This window comes from Vombatus ursinus, unplaced genomic scaffold (genome assembly GCF_900497805.2).
Source record: "Vombatus ursinus unplaced genomic scaffold, bare-nosed wombat genome assembly UNPS02006779.1, whole genome shotgun sequence".
NCBI lineage: Eukaryota > Metazoa > Chordata > Mammalia > Diprotodontia > Vombatidae > Vombatus > Vombatus ursinus.
This window is the reverse complement of record NW_020946557.1, coordinates 19,641,091-19,662,664: the sequence shown is the minus strand read 5'-3', so window position 1 is coordinate 19,662,664 and position 21,574 is coordinate 19,641,091. Positions and strand designations below refer to the sequence as shown.

General features: G+C 35.7%; 1 protein-coding gene across 2 annotated transcripts in view; it reads left to right on the top strand.

Moving 5' to 3' along the window:
• THEMIS (thymocyte selection associated) overlaps positions 1-19,246 on the top strand; it is a 216,115-nt gene extending 196,869 nt beyond the window's left edge. For both annotated transcript variants that reach the window (XM_027848527.1, XM_027848526.1), the window contains one exon: positions 17,644-19,246. In XM_027848527.1, the coding sequence (XP_027704328.1) occupies positions 17,644-17,685 (42 nt within the window). In that variant the 3' untranslated portion in view covers positions 17,686-19,246. The remainder of the gene's footprint in view (positions 1-17,643) is intronic.
• The last annotated feature ends 2,328 nt before the right edge of the window (positions 19,247-21,574 follow it).

The window sequence follows — 21,574 nt, the reverse complement described above, 5'->3', positions numbered from 1 at the left end:
AACAAACAAACAAACAACCCTCAACAAAAGGCATGAAATTGTACTTGGTATTGACTGGTTTTCAGGCAGAATGGAAGATAAGGAATCAGAGGATACTAAGAAGCACATACATCTTAGACTATATGCAAATGTTAACTATCCTTACTGTATTCATAATGTACAAGGTTTGTCTAATAGCTAGTGAATAGACAAAATACATATTACAGTAACCAGTTCCTTTATTGGATTTTGTCTCCCTTGAATTTCTGTGTATCTCACCTTCTTTTTCCTTCTTTGTAGTCAATTTTCTGTAGTATCCAGCTCAGCAGTTATACAGTCTTCTCCTTCCCCCTCCTTTTTTTTAACCCTTAAATTCCTTTTGATTATTTTGGCAAAATAGTCAGCAAATACATTCTTACCAACCTTTGCTAGGTATTATACTCAATCTCTGGCCAGAAATCTGTCACATCTGTGTTTTAAGTGGTGGTCCAGAAATCCAGATCCCAGGCTCATATAACCACCTTCTTAGCCAGCTGTTCTCTTCCCAAATTAATGTTTCTCTTCCATGCCACTTGTCTTCCATGGGTAGCAGTGAGGAAAATATAGTCTGTGTATGCCATGGTTTTCAGCTGCTTGTCCAAGACTTTGTAATTTTTGCATTACTTTTTACATTCCTTCTGGCAGTGTCATTTGTGCCTAAGGGAATTACCACAAGTATGTAGTTATCAGTTATTTTGATAAGTCTTGGGTAGTTCTCTGTTAAAATATCTTAGATATGTATCTTGGGAAAACAACAGACCTCTCTATTGTTATCAGATTAACAACTAGGAGATTAACTCATCTCATTTTAAAAAAATTTTCAACACTGAAAAAAGAGGAATTGGATTAAAGTAACGGCATTGACTTTTACTATGACCACTTCCTGGAGAAGTTTAACTGTTGCCAAGTAATCATTAGAGTATGGAAGCCAAAACAGCCTGAAAGTTTATGTGACAAGAAAGTGCTTAGTGATGGCAACCAAGGAGAGTCATGTTTTGAGTACAAGTGCAAAACAAAGGTCCCAAATGTAGAAAAAATATTCATAATAATACTTTTCATGAAATCGAGAGACTAATACACTGTTGTCAGAGTTGTGAACTGATTCAACCATTCTGGAGAGCAATTTGGGACTGTGCTCAAAGGTTTATAAAACCATGCATAATCTTTGACCCAGTAATACCACTACTAGGTCTATATCCTAAAGAGATAAAAAGCAAGCAAACAAAAAGAAGAACTATATGTACAAAAATATTTATAGAAGCTCTTTTTGTGGTGGCAAAGAATTTGAAATTGAGGGAATGTCCATCTATTGGGGAATGACTAAACAAATTGTGGTATATGAATGTGATGGAATACTATTATACTTTAAGAAACAGTGAGCAGGATGCTCTCAGAAAAACCTAGAAAGACTTACATGAACTGATGTAAAGTGAAGTGAGAAAAAAACAGGAGATGAGTGAAGACAGTAGTAGTAATATTGTATTAATGATCAACTGTGAAAAACTGAGTTGCTCTGATCAAGACAATGATCCAAGGCAATTCTAAAGAACCTGTGATGAAAAATATTATCTACTTCCAGAGGCAGAACTGATGCATTCTGAGTGCAGACTGAAATATACTTTTAAAAATTTCTTTATTTTTCTTTTTTCACTCTGTGTTTTCTTTCACAACATGACTAATATGGAAATATATTTTGTATGACCACACATGTGTAACCTCTGTCAAATCACTTGCCTTCTCAATGCAGGGAGGGGGGATGAAGGGGAAGGAGATAATTTGGAGCTCAAAGTTTTAGGAAACAAATGTTAAAAATTATTTTTACATGCAATTGGGGAAAGTAAAATATTAAATGACTAATTCAAACAAGAAATAAAATAATTTTATGGCAGCAAAAAAAGAAAGGAAACAAATTGGATCCTATAAATTGAGGACTGGCTGACTAAAATGTGGCGTATCAATTTAATGGACAAATATGAGGAATTCAGATAAATGTGGGAACTCTAATGTGAACCCATATAGAGTAAAGAAAGAACCAGAACAGAATGGGGAATAATCACAATAATACAAATGACAGCAATGCTAAATGTAATTTGAATCCCCAATAAATGTAACAATCAACCTTGTTCCTGAAGGTCACTTTTTTTTTTTCCTCATCATAGAAAGATATGTGGGATTGTAGGCATGGAACGTTGCTATTAGACATGGTCACTGTGTTGAACAATCTTGAAGAAGTCTTAAAAAGATTATCATATTATATTATGATGAGTGGTCCACTGAGAAATTATTGTGGTGTAAAAAAACAAAAGGTATAAATAAAACCTTTAAAAATAGAGTACAAAAAAGTCATTGGCAAAATATTATAGAGATAAATAATGGGAAAACAATGAGCAGTATTATCTTATAAAAGTGTTAAAGGTGATTAGGGAAAAAGAAACCTTCCAAGGCCTTGGCATGAGGTCCAGCTAAGTCAAATTATCTTGAGAACATTTGTAAATAAATGCACCTGAAAGGAAGACAATAGATACCAAGTTATCCAGTTCTGCTGACATGGCATAATTGGTTTGTTTTCATTATATACGACAATAGAACCATGACATTGGTACTCTGCTACCAAAATATGAGGAAGTTCTAATGGCACTTAAGGACATAAATTCAGGAAGAGCAACAGAATCTAAGTGAAAACGTACAAAATCAATCCATGCTGCTGCAATCAAATCTTAGAATAATCCTGGCAGACTCTTTTCTTATAAAAAGGGATCAGGTACCCTTTGGTGAGCTTTCTCATTTTATGGGCTCATAACTCCTTTCTGGAAAAAAAAAACAAGGAAAATATCTGTCATCTTCCAAGTTATTGGGCTCAAAAGATTTCTAAGTTCTGATACAAGAAGGATACTAACGGTTGATTTGCTTTCACAAATTTTATTATCATTATTTATTGGAAAATACATAAAGATAGAAATAAGCAACCCCTAGATTAAGTAGATCAACTAGTCTGCATACATAGCCCCTCCATCCCAGGATGTCCTAAATGCCAAGAATTAATTGACTGTCACCCTAGAGTCTGCTCCTATTCCTACCAGAGTAGGAGTTTTGTTAAAGGGGAAGGTTGCACCCTTCTGTAATGATTTGAGATTAAATAGGGACCTTAGACCAGGAATCATGTTTCAAATGGACTTTACTCAAACTTAAAGCCATGCAGTTGGTGGATGGTAACTGTGGCACATATGTTTGCGTGCATGTGTGCATGTGCGCATACAAATACACATATGCACACACATATACATATGTATATGTATACTTACACGTATATGTATACACATGTTTATACATATCCACACATACACATACACATATACACAAAGTAATTTCTGGAACTTAGTCTCAAAAGCAGGCATGTTCCTAGTCTTCCATTATATATGAATGCTTAGAAAAGCTATATTGTCTCCAAGCCTAGTTCTACTTTCACAGCAGGCTACCTCCAGATTTCTAGGCAGGACACAGGAACCTTTAGGACAGCACAATCTGTGTTCTGGCCAATAATCATTATTCTGTGTTTTGGTAGTCCCAAGTCTAAATAGCCTTTATGTAGTGGATTGCAGGGGCTCGGGTGAGTGATCTCATGAACCTGTAGAGAAAGTAGGTCCAAACAAACAGTACCAACACAGAAATACAGAATGAAACAGCAAGATATTACAGAAGATTTTGTATAATTTTCTATAGTTTTTGTTTGATCTATTCCCATCTTTGTGAATTTATTAGAAAGGAATGCTTTAGAAAAACTTTTTATTCTAACAGTTCTTCATGTTCACTTTGGATCTGCAAACTTTTTTTTTTTTACTACCAATTAAATACTCGCACAAAAATTAATCACAGAACAGTCAAGTTTCTTATTTTAGGAGCTTACTGTGAAAAAGGAATGGTGCTTTTATTATTATTACAATCCTTCAGCCCTGTAAGATCTGGATCTGAGAACCACAGATTGCCCTTCCATATGCATGCTGGGTCTAGTATCTTTCAGTGCTATTTAATATAGAATTAGAATTTAGAATATTCAATGAATAAATTTTAACTTTATGTTATCCAAAAGGATATGATAGCCAAACCTATGGTCACCTATGTAGAAGCTACCATTTTCTTTCTTTTTTTTGGAGGCAAATGGAGTTAAGTGACTTGCCCAGGGTCACACAGCTACTAAAGGGGCTGCTATTTACAAAAGAAGGAAAACAATGGAGACATTAGGGAAGTCCTGATATCTTTTTTGGGCTACTTCCCCAATTTTCCCCCATTGATTCCATTCACCACATGGAACTGATTTGATAGTCAAATTGCTAGTCTAAGTACTCTGGGAAGTAGCCTTCTATCTTTCTCACCTTACTTACTAGGTTATGGATTTATCATCATGAATACCACATCTAAAACAACTTCTAACATAAGTGAAAATAACAATAATATAATAACAAATAGCATTTATATAGTGCTCTAAGGATTTTAAAGCATTTTATTTATGTTAACATTTGATCCAGTTTTACTTTCTATATTGTCTTCAATTATCAAGACATCTGTTATATAAGAAATATTCAATTGTGATCAAATAAGATCATAGACAAATAGAAGTAACTATAGACCCAGTGAGTTTTACCCTACATGGAAATTTCCATTTTTAAAAATGATTACAATTTTTTTCATGTTATCTGTCTAAATTTTATATAGGTGATTATCGTATTTACAAATTAAAATCAATATTAGCAAGTTTAGTTTGTAGCTGCTGCATATTGTGTAATAATCAGTGAACCGATTCTTTCTCTTCCTTAAACTCTTACTATTACTAAAGCTTCCAGCTCTTTTGTTCTTTTCTTGAGCTTCTAACCTCAAATTCTTCCAAGGTGGTATGATCTAAGGAGAGGTGTGGTCACTGCTCTCTTAGCCTGTACTCTGGTCTGTGAATGACCACAAGCACTATTTTCCACCCTGGAACTGTGATCCTGGGCCTCTACTCCCCTCTAGCCACATGCTCTAGTGTGCTAGTGCCCTTTCTAGCCCTGGGACTGTGAACCGGAACTGCATACGGGCAATGCAACAGAGTCCTGCATGAAGTTCCACCAAAGGGTGGACCCTTTGTCCACCAGTTGTCAGACCAGTTGTCAAACCCTTCTACTGTCTGTGAACTGAGAGCTCCAGCAGCTATTACCTCCAATTCAGTTCGCCCCAAAGAACTGCTTCTGGCTTGCTGCTAGGCTCACACCAGTGAGACAGACCTTTCCTGCTAACCTTCTAAGTTTTCTAGGGCTGGAACATTGTTTCACCCCATCCTTTTAGTGGTTCTGACACTCCAGAATTCATTTTGAGTCATTATTTTAAAATTGTTTGGAAGGGAATTTGGGAGAGCTCAGGTGAGTCCCTGCCTTTATATTGCCATCTTGTTGCCTCTTCCTTTTTATTCCCTCATCTATCCATCACTGAAAATTAAACAGAATTGCTACCCATTCCTTTTTCCTACCCATGGACTCAGTATACTAAGTACCCTTGTTCCCCCAAACCCTTTAAGGTTAGACATTTCCTCTAAATTATTTCACTACCTTCCTAGCAAGCATTTTTTAAGAAATGTTTAATTGATTTTTTTTATTGGTTGCTGACTCTTCCCAATGAGTCTTCTCTAATCTCTAATTCTCTTCTCTAATTAAGTAAAATTAAGCAAAGTAATCACATTGGTCATGCCTGCAAATGTATGTTTCATTCTGCCCCTGTTTTCTTTTATAAAATCTTATTTAATATTATATTTTTTTTCCTAACTATATGTAAAAATAATTTTAACATTCTTTTTTTTTTCAAATTTTGAGTTCCAAATTCTTTCCCTCCTTTTCCCTCCCCATTGAGAGAACAAGTAATTTGACATAGGTTATTTGTGTTTAGTCATGCAAAACACATTTCCATGTAAGTCATTCTGTGAGAGAAAACAGACAAAAAAATAAAGAAAAAGTATCTCTGATCTGCATTCAAGCTCTATTAGTTCTTTCTCTGAAGATGGATAACACCTTTCTCATAAGTCCTACAGAATTGTCTTGAATCATTGTATTACTGAGAATAGCTAAATTATTAATAGTAGATCATTATATAACAGTGCTGTTATTATTTTACTATGTTCTCCTGGTTCTGCTCATTCCAATTTGCATCAGTTCATTGAAGTCTTTCCATGTTTTTACTTGTTTTTTTTTTTTAGGCAATTGGGGTTAAGTGACTTGCCCAGGGTCACACAGCTAGTAAGTGTCAAGTGTTTGGTCTGAGGCCGGATTTGAACTCAGGTCCTCCTGATTTCAGGGCCAGTGCTCTATCCACTGTGCCACCTAGCTTCCCCATCCATGTTTTTCTGAGAACATCCTGCTCATCATTTCTTAAAGCACAACAGTATCCCATCACAATCATATACATCAACTTGTTTAGCCATTCCCCAATTGATGGACATCCCCTCGATTTCAAATTCTTTGCCACCACTAAGAGAGCTGCTATAAATACTTTTGTATACATAAGTCCTTTTCCTTTTTTTTTTTTTATCTCTTTGAGATACAGACCTGGTAGTGGTATTGCTTGGTCAAAGACTATGTATGGTTTTATAACCCTTTTAGTATAGTTCCAAATTGCTCTCTAGAATAGTTAAATCAATATACAACTTTACTAATAGTATGTCAGTGTTTCAGTTTTCCCACACCCCCTCCAATGTTTGTCATTTTCTTTTTCTGTCATCTTAGCCAATCTGACAGGTGTGAGGTAGTGGGTCAGAGTTGTTTTAATTTGCATTTCTCTCATCAATAGTGATTTAGAGCATTATTATACGGCAATAGATAGCTTTGATTACTTCATCTGAATATTACCTGTTCATATCCTTCGATCATTTATCAGTTGAAGAAAGCCTCTTATTTCTATAATTTTGACTCAGTTTTCTATATGTTTGAGAAATGAAATCTTTATCAGAGAACCTCACTGTAAAAACATTTTTTTCCAATAATGATTACTATGTATTTCTCTCCATCCTATTTTCCCCCTGTTTATCCTACTCTTTCTTCTTTTACCTTGTCCATTCTCAAAAGTGTTTTGCTTCTGACTTTTACCTCCCCCAAACTGCCCTCCTTTCTAATAGCTTCCCCCTACCTCTTCTTTTATCCCCTTTTCTTCCTAGTTTCCTGTATGGTAAGATAGATTTCTACACCCAACTAAGTGTGTATATTATTCCCTCTTTGAGTCAATTCTGATGAGAGTAAGGTTCATGTGCTCCCTTCTTCAATTCCACCATTTCCCCTTCCACTGTAAAATCTCTTTCAGGCCCCTTTTTTGTCAGATAATTTATCCCATTCTATCTCTCCCTTTCCCCTTCTGTCAGAGTCTTCTTTTTCATGTCTTAATTTTATTTTTTTTAGATAATCATACTATCACATTCAGTTCACACCTCTGCTTTCTGTTTATGTATATTCCTTCTAACTGCCCTAATAATGAGAAAGTTTTTAGGAGTTATAAATATTATTTTCCCATGTGGGAATATAAAGTTTAACTTTATCAAATCCCTTTTGATTTCTCTCTCCTATTTACCTTTTTATGCTTCTTTTGCATCTTGTGTTTGAAAGTCAAATCTTTTATTCAGCTCTGATCTTTTCATCAGGGATGCTTGAAGAAAGTCCTCTATTTCATTGAATGTCCATTTCCCCCCCGAAGGATTATACTCAGTTTTGCTGGGTATGTGATTCTTGGTTGTAATCCTAGCTCTTTTGCCTTCAGGAATATTATATTCCAAGCCCTCTGATCCTTTGGTGTAGAAGCTGCTAAAGCCTGTATTATGCTGACTGTGGCTTAATCATATTTGAATTGCTTCTTTTTGGCTGCTTGCAGTATTTTCTCCTTGATCTGGGAGGTCTGGAATTTGCTTACAATATTCCTGGGAGTTTTCATTTTGGGATCTCTTTTAGGAGTTGATCAGAGGATTCTTTCAATTTCTATTTTATCATCTGGTTCTAGAATATCAGGGCAGTTTTCCTTGATAATTTCTTGAAAGACGAGGTTTAGGCTCTTTTTTTGATCATGACTTTCAAGTAGTTCAATAATTCTTAAATTATCTCTACAGGATCTATTTATCAGGTCAGTTGTTTTTCCAATGAGATATTTCACATTTTCTTCTATTTTTTTTCATTCTTTAGATTTTGCTTAATTGATTCTTGATGTCTCATAAAGTCATTAACTTCCACTTGCCAAATTCTAACTTTTAAGGAATTATTTTCTTCAGTGAATTCTTTTCTTCTTTCTTTTGTACCTCCTTTTCCATTTGGCCAATTCTACTTTTTAAGGAGTTCTCTTCAGTGAATTTTTGTATATTTTCTTCCATTTGGTCAATTCTGCTCTTCAAGGCATTTTTCTCTTCATTAGATTTTTGTGCCTCTTTTACCCTTTGGCCTATTATGTTTTTTGTTTGTTTGTTTGTTTGTTTTCAAGGCAATTGTGATTAAGTGACTTGCCCAGGGTCACGCAGCTAGTAAGTGTCGCAGGTCTGATGGCTGAATTTGAACTCAGGTCCTCCTGACTTCAGGGCCAGTGCTCTATCCACTAGTGCCACCCACCTTCCCTGCCCTATTCTGTTTTTTTAAGGTATCATTTTCTCCAGTATTGTTTTGTGCCTCCTTTATCAAGCTATTGACTTTTTTTTCATGATTTTCTTGCATAACTCTCATTTCTCTTCCCATTTTTTCCTCTACCTCTCTTACTTGATTTTAAAAGTTATTTTTAGCTCTTCCATGGCCTGAGACCAATTCATATTTTTTCTTGGAGGCTTTGAATGCAGGAATTTTGACTTTGTCATCTTCAAAGTGTGTGTTTTGATCTTCCTTGTTACCATAGTAACTTTCTATGGTCACAATTTTTTTCTCTTGTTTGCTCTTTTTCCAGCCTATTTCTTTCTTTTTTTTTTAAATTCTATACTAAAGTGGGGCTCTGCTTCCCAAGTTGAGGGAACATGGTCTCAAACTTCAGGGTTTTTTTATGCAGCTGTCTTCAGAGGTAGTTCTGGGGATGTGTAAGTTTTTTGGCTCTTCCAAGGTGGTATGATCTAGGGAGAGAGGTGTTTACTACTCTCCTGTACTGTGAGTGGCCACAAGCACTCTTTTCAACCCTGGAACTGTGACCAGGGTCCCTGCATTCCTGCAGCCACAAGCCCTGATGTGCTAGTGTTCCTCCTTGCACTGGGACCAAGACCCAGGGCTGTGACCCAGATCCAAGTATAGGCAATGCAACAGAGTCCTGCCCCTGTTGCCAGCAAAGGGACCCCTGAAAATCTCCTTCTGACCTGTTGTCCAATCCCTTACCATCTGTGGGCTAAGAAGTCTGGAAACTGCCTCTGTTGCCACTGATTCAGTCACCCTGAGGCCTGCTTCTGGTTTGCTGGGGCTCAGCCTTCACTGGACTACATTCCTCTTTCACTCTGATCCAGCAGACCTTTCCTGCTAACATTCTAAGTTGTCTTGGGCTGGAAGATTGTTTCACGCCTTCTTTTTGTGGGTTCTACCATTCTAGAATTTGTTTAGAGTCATTATTTTAAGGTATTTGGAGGGGTTTAGGGGAGAGTTCAGATGGGTTCCTGCCTTTACTCTGACATTCTCTGCCTTTATTTTCTACAACCTCTTTCCCAATAGGCACATTTTACTATCAGGTCTTCTGAAGTCGAGACTGAACTTTGAAACTCTTCATAATCTGTCCACTTCCTACCTTTTCCCTCTTAACTTTACTCTCCTTCATGTACATTCTGTGACCCAGTGACACTAGCCTCCTTGCTGTTCCTCACATAAGACATTGCATCTCCTGACTCCAGGCATTTTCAATGCCCATCCTTCATGCCTGAAATTGTCTTTCTTCTGGTTTCCATGTCTTCTTCAAGTCTCAGCTAAAATCTGAATTTATTTAAGTAACCTTTCCAGATCCCTTTCAGTGCCAATACCTTTCATCTAAGATTACCACTAATTTACCCTATTCATATCTTTTATGTACACAGTTAATTGCATATTATTTCACCCATTAGAATGTTAGTTCCTTGAGGGCAAAGACTGGCTTGGTTTTCTTTGTATCCCCAGCACTTTACTATGTTCATAACACTCAGTAAGTGCTTAATAAATGATTGTTGACTGTTGTTGAATGGTTATTATATTGACCAGAATTGAATCAGAAGTCATGGAAAAAATCTTTTGTTGCAAGCCTTGCTAATTTTAATTTTCAAAAGTTTGTCCTTTTTAGAAGAGTTTTGTAGCAGAGTAGTATGATGGTAAGAGCCCTAGATGTGAAATCAGAGGACCTGATTCTAATCAACTCCTGGTTCAGTGCTTAACATAACACTCATTTCTTAATAAATACTTGTTGACAAATTGATTTCTTTGGTAGCTCCTCATCTGTAAAATGGTCTAGAAAAGGAAATGGCAAACCACTCCACTGTCTTTGGCAAGATAATCTCATGTCAGACATGACTGAAATGACTGACCATAGGTCCCTATCGATCTAATTAATTCTGATCAATGGATGGTCACTTAATATCTAGGCCCCAATTTCTCATCAGACAAAGAGGAGCTTTAATTAGATAAGACCCCATATAACTTTTTAAGGTATTATGATTTTAAGGCCAAGCTCAAGTCTCCTCACTTCCTTGAGACCTTTCTTGATAACCTCAGTCCTCAGCTATAACTTGTTCTTGTTCAGTCATTTTCAGTTATGTCCAACTCTTTGTGACTTTATTTGGGATTTTCTTTGCAAAAATACTGAAGTGGCTTGTCATTTCTTTCTTTAGCTCATTTTACAGAGGAGTAAACTGAGGCAAACAAGATTAAGTGACTTGCCCAGCTGCCTCCTTGGAAATCTAGAATTTAGTCTATATCAGCATGTCCTAAACTAATTTTGTTGCTTTTCTTATTGAAGTTCATAGTGGATTTTTGTGTTTTGGAGTTGGAGGATATGTATCTGAATTAGGAGTATGCTAGAACCACTTGTAAGTGGTTCAGGAGTCAATTCTTAAATTTTCAGTGTGAGTATTCAACACCTCAGAAATTGACAAATGCTGTAAATTATGGTTTGATTTATTGTTTTTTAAATTAAATTTTAATTTAATTTTCTAGTTGAGTAAGATATATTTCTTTACCCAAACTTCCATTCTTTCCTTCTTTAATCAGTTCAGATTAGAATAAGGTTCAAGTGTCATCTGCTCCCTCCTCCCTCAAAAGTCACTTCTAGAGCTGAGTAGAAAATCTGATATAAAAACACAAGAATCGAGAGAAACATCAAGAGTTAAATGTAAGTGAGAAATCATAAGGGACCAAACAAGGTTAAAGTGTTTACATTTTTGTATAGGGAGATGCTATTTGCAGCTCCTCAGAATTTTATTATCGCTAGGGGTCATAATAGGAGTCCATTTGGACAGAGGACCTGGATGTGATTCTGTCATATTTTAATGATCTCAAAAGTAGAATGGAATGAGTAGGGAAGAGGAAAGCACTGAGAGAGAGGGAAGAGAAAGGAAGAATGGGGAAAATTATATCACATGGACTGGGTGCACAAAAAGTTGCTTATAGAACAAGGGATCTCTGGATTTTGGCTGTAATATACCTAAGAGTTTTCATTTTGGAATTTCAGGAAGTGACCTGTGAATTCTTTAAATTTCTGTTTTGTCCTCTAGTTCTAAGATATCTGAGCAGTATTCTTATATGATTTCTTAAAACACATGTTTGGTCTGTTGTTATTGTTGTTCATAGATTTCAGGTGATTCTTAATTGCTCTCTTCTTGACCTATTTTCCTGGTCAGTTGTTTTTCCTATATTTCACATTTCTACTTTTTTTTTTTACTCTTGAGTTTGTTTTATTATTTCATCATGTCTCATACAGTCATTAGCTTCCAACGGGCAACTATTATTTTCAGAGTTATGTTCTTCATCAAGATTTTATACCTTTTTTCCCCAACCTGTTAATTTTCCTTTCATATCTTTCTTGCTTATCTCTTGCTTTTTTAAAAAATTATTTCCTCTACTGCTCTCATCTGGTTTTAAAAATCATTTTAGTTCCTTTTTTAACTATTGCTTTAACTCTTCTGGGAATTCTTGTTGTACCTGTGTAAAAACTGCATTTATCTTTGAGGCTTTCCTTGTAAATTTTTTTTTAATCATTCTCTTTTTCTGTGAGCTTTCCTGTCACCATAATAACTCTTTATGGTTGGTTTCTTTTTTCTTTTTTCTTTTTTTTTTGCTCATTCTTCCAGCTTACTTTTTGTTTTGTTTTGTTTATTTTAGGCAATTGGGGTTAAATGACTTGCCCAGGGTCACACAGCTAGTAAGTGTCAAGTGTTTGGTCTGAGGCCAGATTTGAACTCAGGTCCTCCTGACTTCAGGGCCAGTGTTCTATCCACTGCACCACCTCACTGCCCCCCCAGCTTACTTTTTGACTTAGGACTTTATGCTGGTTCTGGGCACTGCACAAATCTGAGGTGAATATTCAACTTTTGCTGCCATCCTTTTACATCTCTTTGCTGTTCATAGCTCTGACTGGGGGCTTGCAAGTTTTCTGTGCTCCCAAAGTGGTGTGATCCAGGAGGTAATCTGTTCACTGCCCCTGTGGTTTAAGTTATGCAAGTTCTTGATCTAGGTTTGAGTTTATCATCTTGTTTCTGGTTGTGGGTTTCAGCAAACTACTAAATTACTGGTTGACTCAGTCACCCCTCACTGGGAAGCTCTTCAGGTTGAAAATGACTTCTTCTAGTTCCTCTTAGTTCTGTGATACTACTCTCTGCTCCTAGGATAAGCTCCATACAACTACCCTTTGCTTACTAAAACTTGTTCTAGGCTTAATACACAGGTAAAGCCAGCACAAACAACTCCTCTCCGCTCTGAATCTGTGACCTGGCTCTGAGTGGTAGGCAACAGAGCTGCCAGATGAAACTTCTTCCTGCACCCAGTGCTTTCTCAGGGATCCCTAGGATATACTTCTGGTTTCCTGTTTTGACCTTCTCTCGGTACCTAGGTGCTGGAATGCTCTTTGCCACAGCTCCTGGGAGTTTCTGCCAGTCCACATCCCCAGACCTCTCTGTCCAGCTCCCTTAAGCCAAGCTGGGCTGGAAAAATGACAAAATAAGACCTCTTGGCTTTCTTGATCAGAATTATGTCTGGTACATTCTCTAGATTTTTATTGAGGAGGTATGGGAAAAGAGCTTGACTCCAATGTTTCCTCTGACTATGCTATCTTGACTCCTTTGACTTATTATTTTATTGATTATCTAAACTTAAGAAAGAGATGGAGAAAATGTTAATACTTCAAATTAAAATTTACAATGTTGTGCATACTTTCTCCTCCTCCCCTTAGGATTCCAGTTATTAAATTACCAGCACAACCCTGATCTGAACCACAGCTCTTTGTGTGTGTGACCTTTGGCAAATCACTTAACTTCTCTTCTTCTAAAATGAGGGGGTTGGATTAGATACTCTCCAAAGGCCGTTCAGGCTTGAAATTCTATTATGTTTTTGTATTTATTTTCTTAAATCAAATCAGTTGCAAAGGTTAATGAAACTGGGAACTATTGGGATGACAGATTAAACAATTAAGCACAATATTATGATAATATATCATTATAACATATTGTATAAGGGTTTTCAGTGAACAACTGTAATCCCAGTTGCTGGAGAAGCTGAAGCTGGTGGATTGCTTGAGTTTAGAAGTTTTGAGCTGCAATGGGCTAGGCTATTAGGTGTCTGCACCAATTCCAGGACCAATATGGCAATGCCTTGGGAGTGGGGGGATCACTAGATTGCCTAAGGAGAGAGGCAAGCTGGCCCAGGTTAAAAATGAAGCAGGTCAAAGTTACCATGCCTGAGATGACATAGGGAGATTCAGGGTTCTTTTTTTTTGGTAATTAAAAAAAAATTTAAATACAAAATAAGAAAAGAAAAAAGAAACCTCAATACTAAAACTTAAATACAAAATAATGTCATGTGCACAGCAGAACATAAAAGAGGATTCAAAATATAAAACAATAAATGTCCATTTTAAGAAAACCTATATAATACATACTACACATTGTGTTCAGAGCTGTCCATCTTTTCTTTACTTCCTTGTAGGTCTTATTTTGTTCTCTGCTGGATATTCTTTACTTTGTTCTTTGTTTTTTCCCTTCCTCTCCTCTCTCCCCTAAGAAGGCTACAATTAAGCATAGATATAGTTATACACACACACACAAACATACAATATACATATTCATATACACACAAACATATATACATATATACACATATACATATATACATATATGTCTATAATCATGTACTTATATATACATATACATTCATATGCATCCATGTAAGACTGTACTATGAGAGATTCCATTTGAAAGAAAGATTGAAAGAAAAATATTGAAGGAAGGAAGGAAAAAAAGGAGAGAAAAAGAAAATTAAAGGAAAGAAGAAAAAGTAGACAGGAAAGGAGGAAGATAAAAGAAGGAAAAGGAAGGAAAAGAATGGAAGGAAGGAAGGAAGGATGAAAGAAAGAAAGAAAAAAAAAGAAAGAAAGAAAGAAAGAAAGAAAGAAAGAAAGAAAGAAAGAAAGAAAGAAAAAGAAAGAAAGGAAAGAAGGAAGGAAGGAAGAAATAAAGGTTTGCATAAGATAATATTACTTATTTTAGTCTTGATATGTCTAAGTACCTTTACTCTTTTAAAATATAATAAATACTAGGATCCAGAGCTAAGGAAATGGGAGATGATTGGCAGTTCTTCAAATATGAAATAGGCAAGATGAGCTACCTATTCAGGCACCTTGTCCCCACCAACTACAAACTCCCTCTCTCTCTGTGTCTCTTAACCCTTCCCCCCCCCCCCCCGCTCTCCCTGTCTTTTGTCAGCATGCATGGTGGTGGTGGAGGAAATGACTTGTAAGCTATTTGTGGCAGAAACATGGAATATGAAGAATTATTTTCTTTTTGTGCCTATACTCCTTGTTACCTATTCAGGGAAATGACTCATAGAAGTGAGGTATTATGTAAGTGTTTAGTTTTATTTTGTTTACATTGTTCTAATCATTGGGTATACTGGTTTCTGGGTTCTGCTTTCCTCATTCTGCATCACATCACTTCTCTTTCCAAGCTTCTCTGAATTCTTCATCTTTTTTTCCCATTATATTCATGTACCACAATTGGCTTAGCCATTCCCCAATTAATGAGCATGTCTTATGTTTTCAATTCTTTGTGTCGATAGTATTCTTGTTCAGATAAAATTTAGACTAAATTGTGATGTTCCCTTCCAACTCTGAGATGTGATTCTGTGACTGTAGAAGTCTACCAAAAAAAGGATGGAGAGTTGGCTTGCCTATTTATGTGTTCAAACTGAATCTGTGATTTTTGTTAGACTAAATAAAGTCTGTCCAACATTTGATGTATTGGTCTGAGTATTTTTATGGGAGCTGGAGACTTCTTGGGTTACAAATCCTGGAGCATAGACCAAATTTTAATACTCTCAGGGGACACATTTTATGATTTGTGTGAGACTCTGTCAATATTTAACCCAAACTATGTAAACCTAGATCTTTATATCTGGACAAATTACATCTGTACCAGTGCATTGCTTTCCGACTTGAAACAAGGCACTTCATTCTTTGTGCCTCTCTTTCTTCAGTTCTTAAATGGAATCTATTGTTGTTGTTTGTCCTTCACTTTTGAAGAGGACCAATGACCTCATGGGTGATGTCCTGATTTATGCATGAATTGTATTTAAGTGAGGTAGAGTTGCAGAAAGTCATCAGTCTCATTCTGTCTTCCAGAGTTATCAAAGTCCAATGACAAGACAAAAGTCAAAATGACTGATGATAGCTTCAGATGCAGTAGATGACCTTGGCATTTCAATATCTGACCAAGCTATAGGCACTTCACAATGCTTACTTCAGCCTCCTTCTTGGCCATTGGAACAAATTGTTCTCATATTTATTATTATTATTATTATTATATTTCACTTTGGAGAGCTCTAATTAAGTTCTTTCTACTATCTTGTCCAAATTTGCCTCTTTGAAAAGTCTACCTTCTTAGTTCTGTCCTGTGGGGTCAGGGAGAAGAAGTCTAAAGACTCTTCCAGATATTAGTCCTTCAAATACTTAAAAATGGCTATCATGTCTAAGTTCAAGGCTAAAAACATCCTAGTTCCTTCGAATGTGATGCTCATATGGCTTGGAATTTTAGACTTTCAGAAACTTATTGTCACTTTTTCTGTTGATGCCCTTAAGATTATCAAAATATTTCCTAAAATGTGACTAAATATGCTATATGTGGTCTGACCAGGGCAGAGTGTAGGGGGATGATCACCTTCCCAGTCCTGGACACTATGCTTTTCCTATTGCAGGCTAAGATGGCATTCACTTCCTAGGGGGCATATCATACTTGACTTCTATGGAGCTTATGGCTCAGTCACATCCTCTGACCTTTTTCAGACAAACTGCTTTCTAAACATCTCTTCTATCTTATAGTTATGAATATGATTTTATGAACCAAAATGTAATGATTTATATTTATTACTATTAAATTTTATCTTATTCTATTTGGATCCTTCAGAATCTAAACTCTGCAATCCTGATTCTCTCCTTTCCAGCTTTGTGTCCTCTGCAAATTTGATAAACATGCCATTTACACTTTTGTCACCGATAAAAATATTAAACAATACCGGCCCAACAGAGATCCCTTGGGCACTCTACTGGGGACTTCCAAAGATCCTCCATGTTGACATTGAACAATTAATGGTGAATCTTTGGATATATTCATTCAACTATGTACTTCCAAATCCTTTACACTGTGCTATCATCTACCCTGCATCTCTCCATCATATCCACAAATAGATCATGAGAGACCACATTCCGTTGATATTCTGGCTTAGTAATGCTGTCAATAAAAGGAAATAAGGTTAATCTGCCATGGTTTTTTCTTCAGAAAATCATGTTGATTCTTTGTGATGACCAATTCCTTTGCTAGGAAGTACCCAATCATTTCCTTACTATTATGTTCTAGCTTTTAAAAAAAAATTCTCTTGACACTGCATGGATATCAGTGGAGCATTTGAGCTATCCATTGGTTGTCTATCGTTTTCATTATATGATTGACCCATTTTTTTCCTCAGGTTAAACATTCCTTTGATGGCAGCCTTTATTTTACTTTGATGGCATGCCATTTCCCTTATGTAATTCCTCATTTGTAATGTGTTGCAATCTACTGATGTTCACAATATACCACTCCATTGCTCCTGGATGATTCTTAAATTCTTTGTAAAATAGTATTCTGTGATTATACAACGCTACAAGAAGGAGAGATTATAATAACTGAGAGATGAAAAAAGGCCTGTGTAGAAGATAGTACCTGAATTATGCTTTGAAGGAAGCTTAGGGTGATATGAGTTGATGATGAGAAGTGCATTCCAGACAAGGGGAACCTTTTATGCAAAGATATAGAGGCACTCAGTTTATTCATGGATATCCCCAAACCCATTTCTGATAATGCATTCCCCAAATATTTTTCTTAAGAATCAACTTTAAGAATAGACTATTTTTTTCTAATGTGAATTTTTTTGTTTCATCTCCCTCTCTTATGCTTTTGTTTTCTTATAGGAATCTTCCAAAATGACTAACACCTGCAATAATGAGAAATAACTGAAACCACTTGAAAATTGAATGGAAATATTACCTGAAAAAAGATGCTTTATATTTGTCTTCTGAGAATCATCTAATGCTCAAATCAACTGTCATTACAATCATCCCCCAGAGTAACTTGACTGACATACATAGAATATTAAAAACTCAGGAGAGATAACGAGTTTGACCTTATGACTTTAAAAGAAAAACCTGTGGCCAGAAATTAATATCCTCTCCCTTTAAAAGTTTCATCGTAATTTAGGGACTAATTTGTGAAATTTACACATACATTTCTTCCCTTGTGTATTTTATGTATAATTCTACGAGTAAATTTATATTGTCCAATTTTCTAGAACCTCATAAAATCACCCTGAAATGGAACATAATCAGGCACAAATCCCTTAAAAGCCTTCATCCTAAATTTCTTAATTGTTAAAAAATTCCTTTTGCTATTTCTCCAGTTTTCTGTTTATTTTTGTTAAATGGGAAAAAATAGAGTTTATAACTTTTACAAAGCATGATTATATGTGGGAGAGGTCTGAAATTTTCAGCAATTCTATTTTCAAACTTTGTAATTGAAGGAATGGATTTGGTTTCAGGTTTTTACCTTTCTTTGATAATTCACAATAAACAGTGTTAGGATTACTCGCTAAAACTTTTCTACGTCATAGGCATTCCCTAGGCTCAGATCCAAGGATGTGACCAACATCAGCTAATGAACTTAGCTACAGTTTAGCTGTATTTTCTTTCTTCTAATTATCCTAAGTTAAAACCATCAAACTAGATATTTCCTTCAGATGAGCATGTATTGAGTCCCATAGGAAATCCATTTCATTGCCAGTAACATTTGATATTTTAAGAAATCTTTGTAGTTATCACCAAAGCTAGTTTCTTATTGTAAGTCATATTGATCCTCATTTTTAATTTATAATACCCTTACATTTGTGTAGCACTTTAAAATGTTTTTACATCAATGATTTCAATTGATCTTTCTTAACAACTACATGAGATAGGTGTTTTTATCTCCATGTTATAAATGAGTCAGCTGAGGCACAGAGAATTTTTGTAAAGAGTAATGGGAAAAGCACTGGGCTTATAATTAGAAGGACTAGGTTCAAAGCCTAGATCTGACTTTTTCTAGTTATGTGCCTTGCCATTTAATTCTCTGATCCTCAGTTTCCTCCTCTGTAAAATGGGGGTGATAGCAATTGCACTACTGTTTGTTTGCTGTGACAATAATGCTTTAACTTTAAAGCGCTATATAAATGTTAATTGTAATTATTATTACTTTTAGTCACATACTTAATGGCATACAACCATTTTGTGGAAGATACACAATTATAATTGAGACCTTCTGACTCTATCATCTTCCCATCATACTATATAATAACTGCTTGACCACCAACCTACTATATCATAATTATGTATTCTGTGTGTAATCATTCATAAATTAATCACCAAAGAGGGTTCAAAATACCCCAAAACATTTCTCCTTATACAAAGGATATTCCTTCCTAATAATATTATTTAAATTTGTTCCATTTCTGTCATACTCTGATGTATTTTCTTCTTCCTTCCTTCCTTCCTTCTTTCTTTCCTTCCTTCCTGCCTTCCTTCCTTCTTTCTCTATCTTTCTCATTCTTTCTCCCTTTCCTTCTCTTCCATGTTAAAACAACAACAACAACAGTATAACTTTCAATACCACAAAATTAATTCCTGGTCAGTGAATTCATGGCAATAAATCTGAGTTACCATTAGTGTATATAGAATACTTCCCTTTTTTCATCCTTGAAACACTGTACTAAATATATATGTAAATACTGATTCATTCTTCATAAAATTGTGTTTTTTTAGGTACATGGAAAAAGTTTCATTTCTTCTTTTAGTAAGGAAAAAATGATGATAAAATAAAAATAAAAAGCCTTAGGTCATTGCTAAATCTTGCTAATGAAGTATGATATCAATGAGAAACTGAAATGCATTTGTAATGCATTTCAGCTTTTTTAACAAGGATGCATTTTATATTATCTCTCACACTGACTTTTATTAAAAAGCAGGCTTGGTACTAGAGGATTTGCTATTTCAGACATACCTTTATGAGATTGTTTCTCACTGAAAATAAATTTTCTAGTTCCACATATGGCTACTTCGACCTAATTTTTTTTATGCATATTTATTTTCGGGGAATTTAATAAGCATTTTGTTATGGTCATTTAAAAGTAAGGCCTCCAGACTTGGCAAAAACAAAGTGAATTGTATTTTCTCCTGCATATGGAAGGAGTTTGTTATAGTAAAGGAGAAGGAAAAAAGGAGTGACTTCTTTTGGACAGAGGGACTGCTAACCATTGTCTCATGGCCACTAAAGCATCACATAACCCTGAAAGAGGATATGGTCTAGGTAGTGATGTGCTGGTAAATGTTAAACAACCAGCTGTGTGTGTATCACTGGGCTACTTCTTCTATGTTCAATAGACCATGGTTGAGATGAAAAAAAAAATAGATCACTGTCCTCATTTGTTGTTATACTGTACTCTGAGGGGAGAGGAAAGTCAAATTATTTTCACATTATAAAGCTTTTGCTTTGATTTTTACAAGCTATAAACCAATGTCAATAAATCATTTGGATGTTTACCCACAGTATTGTGTTACAGGTTTATTTTGAGGTCAATAAGGATTGAAACTTATAAATGATCTTTACTATACTTTGGTAATGTTACTACTTAATAATAGTCAAGTGTTTTATTAATGTCAATGACACTAAGGAAAATGGATTACCATCTGCTTTGCTGCTGCATCCTGTCTTTTTGATCTGCCCTGCAGCTGAACCCTCCTATATGGGTTGTTTTCTTTTATTAGAATGAGTTCCTTGAGAACATGAACTGATTTCCTTTTCTATTTGGTACCTAGTACTTAGCACAATGCTTTGTATATAGTAACCACATCCACCTTTTTCATTAATTGATTGATTGATTCATTCATGTGTAAAGTTAGTTTCCTAGTTCACAAATCTGTCCCAATGAACAGAAGGCCTCATCTTTTTTGGCTTTTATCCTCTTCTCTGTTGCTTTGTCTGCCCCAGTGGTGTCTCCCACCCCTCATCAGCTTCCTATGATGGACAAGCCTCAAACTTGTTGGTAAGTTAGGGGAATGGCTACCCCAAGCATGTGAAAACTTTCCTGAGTGGGATGGGCAGATGAGAACAATTTGTCCCAACAGCCATGAAGGTGACTGAAGTGGACACTGTGAAGCACTTAGAATTTGGTTAGACATAGAAGATATTAAAGTCATCTACTGTCATACTACTCCCAGACTATGGCCAGTCATTTTGACTTTTGTCCTGCCACTGGACTTTGATGACTCAGGAAGAGAGAGTGAGGCTGACAACTTTGAGCGACTCTGCCTCTCTTAAATCCAATTTATGTGCAAGTCATCACCCTGTGATATTTTCAGTGCTCTTCAAACAAAGGACGAACAACATTTATCTCACTGGGGATCAAAGTAGGGTTGAACAGGAATCAGGATGCAAACAGTAGTGACTGTGAGCCTTAGCTTATCTTAGGGGCTTATTTGATAAGCTGTAAGAGTTGGAATATGATGAGAATAAAAACAAGGTTATGGGTTTAATTCCAATTTAGAGCATTGAACTTAAACAACAGCACAGTTCTTTTGAAAAGAAGGTCAAAAGTTACTTAAAGATGGGATGGCATTATTCACACTTTAATGTATAGTTCACAGAACTAGTTATAGTGCCCTTTGTACAAAATTACTGCTTCCCATTAGGTTTTATGCATAAATTGTTTGGTTTTTGTTGCTGTTGTTGTTGTTGTTTTATGGTAGAGATAGAGTGCTGAACCATTCACATACTTGTAATAAAGCCAGTTTTTTCACAGGAATATAGATCATTGGT